This window comes from Alligator sinensis, unplaced genomic scaffold, assembly GCF_000455745.1.
Source record: "Alligator sinensis unplaced genomic scaffold, ASM45574v1 scaffold8_1, whole genome shotgun sequence".
Classification (NCBI taxonomy): domain Eukaryota; kingdom Metazoa; phylum Chordata; order Crocodylia; family Alligatoridae; genus Alligator; species Alligator sinensis.
In genome coordinates this window covers 278547-288058 of record NW_005842568.1, presented here as the reverse complement: position 1 = coordinate 288058, position 9512 = coordinate 278547, and the positions used below count along the sequence as shown (strand labels likewise).

Genomic DNA, 9512 nt, shown 5'->3' with positions numbered 1-9512 from the left:
GTTCCCTTGAGTGCCTTAGCCTGCTGGAATTGCAAAGGTTGCCCAGTGGGCTTGCTGTGGTGGTATTCCCAACCCCCCCCCTCCAACAGGCTTAGTTTAAAGCCTGATAGAGCAGGTCAGCCAGCCTGGCTGAGAAAAACCTCCTCTCCAGTGCAGTAAGGCGGAGGCCGTCTCTTCCCAGCAGACCACCGCCTCTCTCAAAGAGCGAGCTGTGATCGTGGAAGTCGAAGGCTTCACGATGACACCAGCGCCGCAGTCTTTGGTTAACTACCTCGAACCTCCTCTTCCTCAGCCCATAGCCCAAAACTGGGAGGATTGAGGAAAACACCACCTGTGCCCCCAAACCCTAAGCCCCACTCACAGAGCCATGTAGTGTCTCATGACCGGGCTGGGATTGCTCCAAGCTGTGTCATTCATGCCCACATGGATAAGGAGCATAAGGTAGTGGTCAGTGGGCTGGATGAGTTTTGGGATCCTCTTGGCTATGTCCCAGACAGGCTACCGGGAAGCAGCAGACCTCTCAGGCTAAGGGGTCAGGGCAGCAGATTGCACCCTCAGTCCCCCTCAGAAGGGAGTCTCCCACAATGACCACTCTACAAGTGGCCTTAGGGAGAGAAGGGACAGTAGCTATGAGCGAGCCTCCATTGCCTGCAGGAGCTGGCAGCTCTGCAAGCTCTACGGGGCCTGCAAAAGGCTCATACCTGTTGCAAAGCTCCAGAGGGGAGGGGACCCTGGTGCAGCAGGCCTTGCAGCCTTTGACCACCTTGGTCCAACCCCCTGGCTGGACAGTGTGGGAGATCCTCGAGTCCTCCCTTGTCCTGGGAGGTGACCTTGGTCTACCCTTAGCCTCCAGGGGGTAAAGGGCCTGGCAGTAGGAGTCAATCTCCTGCTCGCCATTCCTGATGGCATGCAGTCTCTGGACTGCAGCCTGGAGCTCCTCTATCTGGCACCCCAGAGACTCCAAAGTGGAGCAAACCTCTCAAGGGGAGGTGGCCCTGCTCCTGGTCCCATGTGCCTGGAAACGAGCCAGGCAGCCCCCACAGCCGAGAGCCAGAAGAAAGCCCTCTGTTTACAAAATGCATGCTCCATTTCCACCAATTTCATAGACGCTGGGGCTGGAAGGGACCTCATAAGGTCTTCAGGTCCAGCCCCCTGCTGAAAGGGCAGGAAGTCAGCTAGGATCAGAGGATTCCAGCAAGATAAGCATCCAAATGTCTCTTAAAGGAATCCAGAGTAGGTGCCTGCACAACCTCCGGCAGTAGTCTATTCCAGGCCTTGGACCATAAAGTTTTTCTTTATGCCCAGCCTAAAATGGTCTTGCAGGAGTTTGTGACCATTGGACCTTGTCATCCTTTGGGGTGCTCTGGTGAACAGGAGTTCCCCCAGATCCTGATGCACACCCCTTATGTATTTACAGGCTGTCACCAAGTCAACCCTGAGCCTGCGCTTCTCCAGGCTGAGGAGTCCCATAGCTCACAGCCTCTCTTCATAAGTATCCCACCCTCAGTCCCTCAAGCAGTCTAATAGAAGTAGCTGCATAAGTAAAGGAGTGGATGACTGACAAGAAAACCGATAAATATGAAGATATTATTAAATGTTTACTCAGTTTCATTGAACTGCAGTGATGAGTGTAGACACTGACACTTAAAAGCAGGCCCCGCCCCCTCCCCACCACCCCCCCCCCCCCCCCCCCCCCCCGTAAAAACATTGAGAACTACTGCAGCTGAGAGAAAAACCTCTGAGTTCTATACCCAGGTGCTTCCTATTAGGAAGTCCTTGTAGCGGGAAGAGTGCTCAAGAAACTTGGGCACGCATCTCTTAGTGAAGTGAAAGAAGACTACAACCTTGGCAAAAGAACTATTTGGACTCTCTTGCAACTCCCCATGCAAACTCAGCTGAAAGCAATGTATATAGTATCTTTACCTTACACCCTGAGCAACAGGGTTGAGGAAGGAGGACTTAAGCATCCTAAGTATGTATGCTTTCAAAGTGTTAGATGCACATAACTGACAATGTACACTAAAGCTTGTGATTAAAGTTGCTTTTGCTTCTCTCCATTACTGACTGCATACTTTAAAGAGAAATACATCTCAAATTCAAATTGAAACACTCAAATGCAGTCGTAATTTTAAACTGTATATACAAAAGATAAATGTTTTTGTGTACACACACTTGAACTATGCTTTCTTTCAAAGTTAGGCAATAAGAACTTCAAGTCCAGCTGGACCCACTCACACCCCAAGACCTGACAAGACCTCACTAATGAGCCTTTTGGGAACAGATGATGCCAGTTCCAGGAAAAACTAATTTGCACTGAAACAAAACAGTTACTCTGAAAGACGCATTTTGCAGGTTCAGTTACCTTGCTTTTTCTCCCCATCAAATAAAAATTATATTCAAGTATTTTTACAAGGATGTTTTATAATTTTTCTGCACAAAATCTAATCAAACTCAACATAAATAATCTTAGACAGTCCAGTGCAAAAACATGCCACTTGAGCTTTTTACTTGAAACAACAAGGAAAATGCCATTTCCACAGCCTCTGCTCTGAAACTAGCCATAATGCATACCCAAAATACACAGCTGCCAATAATGCGGCTGTGGCATATGTAGTCTTATGTTAAAGTTGGCAGTTCTAGTAAAAGCAATCATGTAAGTGACGGTCATGATGAGCATTTTGACACTTAGAAACAATGCTGACAAATTTGAGAATGCAAGTTCACCTAATAGGTAAATTATTGTCTGAACAAACAACCTATGCAGTAACCAAATTGGGGGGGGGGGGGGGGGGGAACCCACAAAAAAAAAAAAAAAAAAAGGGGGAACATGACACAAAAAACAAACACAAATGAGGAAAAAAAACCCAGGGCTTTAACTTTCAGCTTGGTGTATCCCCCATACCAAGTGCATCCCGTGCCCAAAAGAAGTATTGCTTTAGTCTGACCCGGTTCACCCAACTTCTATATAGATTGCATGCTTCAGTGGGGCTTTTATGTAACAGCCAATTCAATCAGCTATTAGATTAAAAGTGCCAAAAAGCCCTCTGAAGCACCTGATCTATACAGACACTGGGGAGCTGGGTCAAATTAACATGCTTCCTCTTCCAGTAAAGTGCTGTTTTGTTTGGGTTTTTTTCCATGTTCAACAGCGCCCTGGTATGCTTAACTTTAAATCCTTTACTGATATGAAGGACTGAATATACTTTGCAGATGCATTCTACCCATCCCTTCCAAATTATAATCTGACACACACACACCCCCCCCCCCCCAAAAAAAAAAACCCAAACAAACAAACAAACAACTCAGAGAGGAGGGGAAGAACCACCTCTGCCTCAGCTACAGCAGTACAAAACAGGGTATAGAATCCTGTATGCACTAACTCACCTTCATCAGCATGGAAGACAATACTATTGCATGCATGAAGTAAAATTTTCCAGACATTGCCATACTGTATGCTAAGGTGGCTGCAGTTGACTCCATTTAAGGAAACTTGCATACTTTAGATTCCCGGGAGTGATCTGAGAAGGCCTTCAGTTGGGTGAAGTTTTGGCATCCAACAAAACATGAAGAAGTCTAAAGCTAGAGATGTGACAACCACCCAAACTAAGGCAGAAAGGCCAGGCAGTGTGTCAATTCACAGAGAATTTAAGATTCTTCTGGAAGTGATGACTGATACTTAAAAGGTAAGAGTAAAGAGTAAAACTTTCTTCTTGCCAGTTGGGAAGGTTGTGTCCTTGTGGGATTGCCAATAATGTAGTATGTATGGCGAGTCAATACTCTGAAGGAATGCAATTGGAACCAGTTAAGATATATTAGGAAATCTGCAGGTGGGTACAGTTTTCTTGACTTTGTAGAGGTGAATAGGCTTGTTAGAGGTATTTTCAAAGCATTATCCTAGCTGTTTTGTTTACAGGAAATGAAGCCTGTAGCAGAAAGCATTAGGGCTGCACCAGTAAAGAGTTTCTTGGCTGATACCAATAACTGATTATTAACCAGTCATATCACCCAACACCAATCAGATAAATGATATTTAGCACCATTTCTAAGCGCGAGGACACTGATACAGGAGACAGCAGCACTCTTGAAGCTGCTCTAATTAAAGTGCCCCCCCCACTCCCAGAGCACATGTAAAAGTGCCCATGTCCGTTGCAGCAGACAGGACTAGCTTAGCAGTGTCTGCGACTGGCTGTGCAGAGCCCTTCAGGGCCTGCCCTTGGGTGGTCTGAGTCAGGCTCCCAGCTCTCCTCCCTCTGTCCAGGGCAAGGCCAGGGGACTGAATGGACCTGACCCTGGGAAGGGCAGGACCAGGCTGGGCTGACGGGCCAGGGGAAGAACCCTGCTGCACTCAGCAGGTGGGAACAGCTGCTCAGGTTGATGAGTGGCTGCAGGGGGGCAGCTTCTGACAGCCACTGCTGGGGGAGGGGGAGGGAAATAGAGTTCCCCCCAAGCTCCAGGACCCCTGAATGTGCATGCCAGGGGGTGGGGCACATGCAAGGCCCAGCCACAAGAGGGGCTTCAGCACCAGTGCTGGGGCAAGGTGGGCAGACTGCAGCTTGCAGAGGGGTGCAGCTGTGAGGGGCCTCATCCCCCATGAGGTAGTGCCTACCCCAGTGTCTCATATCTAAGGGAGGAGAAGAGAGGCCTCTCCTTTCAGATTCAGGGGGAAGTGGGGCAGGCAGCTGTTCTGACTCCTACTCTGGCCTTGAGCCCAGGTCAGGGCCCATGTCAGAGCCACAGCAGTCACTTGCCCCCCCCCTGCAGCTTCTGCCCCACCGGTGGCAGGTGCAGCTAGGCACGGAGTACATGGGATCCCACTGCTGCTATGTACCCCTGGAGGGGCTACAGTCGTGTTGCTATGCTTTGGAGAGGGATCAGAGCCTGAGCATCTCTGACCAGGGGGGAAGGAAGGAAGAGGGTGGAGGCCACCCAGCCCCTGCCAGGCTCTGCCCCAGGGGTGCAGAACCCCAGACACTGAGGGTTGAGTGATACTGGGCCAGGCAGTTCAGCTTCACCTGTCCCAGTCATGTCTGTAGCATTTGGTGCCTTTGACAGCACCTGCCCCAACCCCAGCCCACAATCTGGGCTGCGCCAGCTGCTCTGCTCCAGCCCACCGGTCAGGGGCATATCCAGGGTTACCCCAGCTCACAAGAGGGAATCCAGGTGTCCGGGGACTCCAGCCAAAAAGCGAAGTATCAGAGAACATCAAATCAGCTACAACAGTCAAAAAAAGCCGATAGCTAATAATGTAAGCTTCCCTTTTATCAGTGCCAATCCAACAGGCAACCGATATATCAGTGCACCTCTAGAAAGTATGTCTTGTACAGGATTCAGAATACACAATTCATGATACTCGGCACAGTTACAAATCAACGTGCTCCTCCCATGTGCTCTCTATATTCCACAACTGTTGGAAGAATGCTTTGGACAGTATCATCAATGAATGGGGCAAGACAAAGCTACTCTACTTTCACTGGTTTGCTCCACCTCCTTGACCATACTCTGAGATAGCAACCACATCTACTTTGTTTCTGTAGATCCACAAGACAAAGGTCAATCACCAACAGCCAATCCTACCCAGACTCCTGTCTGCTGAAGCTGTGAACCTGCCGAGGGCACATTTCTCACATGTTGCACATCCCCTGCAATGTTGCTGCTTCAATCCTTTACATGATGTGCAAAGTCCCTCCAGTTCAATTTCTCTGTTTTGGCAGCTCCAAGCAAGAAAGGAGGACTTGTCGGTGAGCCTACAATCCAATATTCTCAGAATACAGCAAGGGAGGTTCCCATTCTTTCTAATGCTATTTGCAGGACTGTTGGTAACTGTCTCTGCTCCACAATAGTTTCATAATTGATAGGAACAGAAAGGACCTGAGCAGATCATCAAGTCTGAACCCCGTGGGCAGGAATGAATGCTGGGATCAAAGGACTCCAGCTAGGTGACTATCTAGCCTCCTTTTGAAGACCCCCCCAAGGTAGGAGCGAGCACCACTTCCCTTGGAAGTTGGTTCCAGATCCTAGCCGCCCTGACCTTGAAGTAGTGCCTCCTGATGTCTAGCCTGAATCTACTCTTAAATCAACTTGTGGCAGTTATTCCTAGTTACTCCAGGTAGTGCTTGGGGGAACAGGGTCTCTCCCATTCCCCACTGGTCCCCCTGGTAAGTTTATAGACAGCCACCAGATCCCCTCTCAGGCTTCTCTTGTGGAGGCTGAACAGGTTCAGGTCCCATAGCCTCTCCTCGTAGGGCCTGCCCTACTGCCCCCTGATCATGTGAGTGGCCCTCCTCTGGACCCTCTCCATGTGGTCCACACATCCCTCCTGAAGTGCGGCGCCCAGAACTGGACGCAGTACTCCACCTGCAGCCTGACCAATGTTGCATAGAGGAGGATCACCTCCTTGGACCTGCTCGTGATGCATCTGTGGATGCATGACAAGGTGCAGTTAGCCTTTCTGACTACATCCCCGCATTGGCAGCCCATGTTCATCTTGGTATCAATGACTCCAAGATCCTTTTCTGCCTCTGTGCTGACGAGAAGGGAGTTCCCTAGCCTATAGATATGCTGCTGGTTCCTTCTCCCCAAGTACAGTACCTTGCACTGGTCAGTATTGAAACCCATCCTGTTCTCATCCGCCCACCTCTGTAACCTGTCCAGATCTAGTTGTAGCCTGTCCCTCCCTTCTAGCGTGCCCACCTCTCCCCACATCTTAGTGTCATCTGTGAACTTGAATAAGGTGCTTTTCACCCCCTCGCCCAAGTCACTGATGAAGATGTTGAACAGTGTGGGCCCGAGGACCAAACCCTGGGGGACCCCACTGTCCACATCCCTCCAGGTCGAAAATAACCCATCCATCACCACTCTCTGGGTGCGGCCGTCTAGCCAATCTGTGATCCATCCGTCTGTGTAGGCATCAATGCCACAGTTGCCTAGTTGTTTTTTTGGTTTTTTTTTTTTTACTGAGAATGGGGTGGGAGACAGTGTCAAAGGCCCTCCTAAAGTCCAGAAAGACTACATCCACCACAACACCTGCGTCCAAGGATTTTGTGGCCTGATTGTAAAAGGCAACCAGGTTGGTCTGACAGGACCTGCCCCTAATGAACCCATGTTGGTTGACCCCGAGCATAATCTCCCCTGCTTGCCCCTCGCAGATGTGCTCCTGGATAATTTTCTCAAAGAGCTTCCCCAGGACCGAGGTAAGACTAGAGGGGCAATAGTTACATGGGTTCTCCTTCCTCCCTTTTTTGAAAATGGGGACCACACTGGCCTTTTTCCAGTCCTCTGGCACCTGGCCAGAGCCCCACGAGTGCTCATAGAGCCATGCCAGGGGCCCTGCAGGGACCACTGCCAGATCTCAGTCCTTACTCCATCTCACTGTTTAACTTAAAATATCTAGTGCAGGCATCCACACCAAAAGCTCTTTAACTTCTACTGAATAGGCTTGTTGCTTTACCATGGCTTTGCTCCCTATGGTCCTTTAAACTTCTGTCAGTGGTATTATAAAAGCACAAACTCATGTAGATTAGCAAGCTTCTATGAGAATAGGCTACTGGACTCTGTGCACCTGTACATACATTAGAGTAAAATGGCCCAAGTTCTTTCCTCCTTTGCCATGCAAGCTTTTTAATAGCCAAGGGGGTCTACGCATGTCAAGCCATCACCTTCAGATGGAATTTCTGATCTTTTACAGGCAAGAGAAAAGCACCTAGCAAAAAAATGTATGTAAAGTGGCTCACTAACATGATGAGCTATGCAACATTCACCTGGATTAAGGCTTCTTAAAACAAATGGGCAGAAATGCAGTAACACCTTGTAATCACAGAAATAGTAATCTGATTTATAAAACATCCCCACAAAAAGCACTTGGAGAGCTTTCCAACAGTTTATAAAGAACCAGGTAGAGGACTGGGTAGCAATAATACACTTTTAAAGCTGCTACATGCAGGTTTTTTCCCCGCCAGTTTAAGTGGAACCAAGGCAGATTTACATGCAAGAGTAGAATTAGCACAACAGTGCAACCACATAATAATCTAAAGAACGATGGCAGAGCTTCCAAGTGGTGGGTGTTGTGAAGCAAAGATAGCCATCAGAACAGGCCTTTTACTATCCAAAGGCCCAAAGTTTGGGCTTGCTGAAAGCTTTAAATGCATCAAGGCCAGCTTAAGATCAGTCCTGACAGCAGCCAGTATAAAGAACCCCAACAGGATTGAAGAGCAGTAATCCTATAAACAAGGAGGCATGGAATGCTGCATTCTGCACTCTTCACTAAGGTGGAAACATGTTGCTGAAATCCTGGTCAAAATGCACTTGCATCCAAACCTCATGACAGTTACTGCAACAGCCCAAGGGCCTAGTTGCCTTTGAAATGGACCAAGTACAACACATTCGAGTTGCACAATTTATGAATGTTTTCTAATCAGGTGAGGGAACTCTCAACAAAGAGATCATCAAAACCAGACTCTAAAAATTCTCTTCTATACGCAGCTGGAAGCACCAGAAGTCTGTCAGTGTCCTTTGCCTGTTTGGAAGATGGTAGGGGGTATGCTCCTAGGGATAACCCCCACCCAGCAACAAGTTTTCTGTCTTGGATGCAAGAATAAGGCACTTCAGTCTATTTGGGTGGCACAATCACAGAGAAATCCACAGCCTACACAGATAGCAGGGAACACGTAGAATTGTATCATCATATATCAGTGATTCTTTCCATGTTTAGAAGACTTTGCATCAACAGATCCTTCTACTGAACAATGCAGACAATTTTAAAAAATGGCATGTTTCAAATTCTTCAGCAATAACAAAGCCAATCATGCTGAATGTATGATTGGGATCACTACAGGAGCAAGGCAAACATGAGTAAGTACAAAGTTAAACATCTCTCATGCCTCAATCCTGTGAATCTCACCTTCCCTTACTAACTGCATGAGGCATGACCAATTATCTAGTGCCATTTATCAGGGTCCTATGCGTTTCCACACTTCACCAGAACACATTTTTGTGATAGTGCTTGTGGCAGAAAGCCACCTTTGCTTCTCCCCCAAAAACTCTGGGGAGTTGTCTGTGACAATTTTGATTAGGATCTGGGCCCAGCAGAGGATACATACCTTTACCCCATCTCTTTGGATAACCTGAGCTGGATACATTCCTGAGGGAGGGGGGAAACCTGCTCCCTCTGCCTACATGACTGGCATCACATACCTGGGTGAGGGGCTTCCTTCCTGGTGGGCTAGAGTCTACCCAGCAACTAGTGATGCATTTCAAATTGGTTGGCTCACAGCCAACAGGTGCTGGCCTCCATTGGACCAGGTAAATGAGGTTACAAGGGCTATATAAGTTAAGGACTGCCCAGGAGGAGGAGGGGGGCAGCAGCCATGAGGAATACTCAGGAACAAAGAAGAGCTGTACCATCTGAAAGTTGATCTCTCTCTCAAAACTCATGATCAAGGAACTGCTTGCCTCCAGAGGGAATCTCCCACAGCCTCTGGATGATACTTGTGAGTAAGCTAACTGAGATCCACCTA

General features: G+C 48.3%; 1 protein-coding gene across 1 annotated transcript in view; it reads right to left on the bottom strand.

Annotated features, from left to right (window-relative positions):
• The window catches only part of ASXL2 (ASXL transcriptional regulator 2), a 181568-nt gene extending 177481 nt beyond the window's left edge, over nt 1-4087 (bottom strand). The window contains exon 1 of the mRNA XM_025214141.1: nt 3385-4087. Coding sequence (XP_025069926.1) covers nt 3385-3480 — 96 coding nt within the window. The 5' untranslated portion in view covers nt 3481-4087. The remainder of the gene's footprint in view (nt 1-3384) is intronic.
• Nucleotides 4088-9512: the final 5425 nt, after the last annotated feature.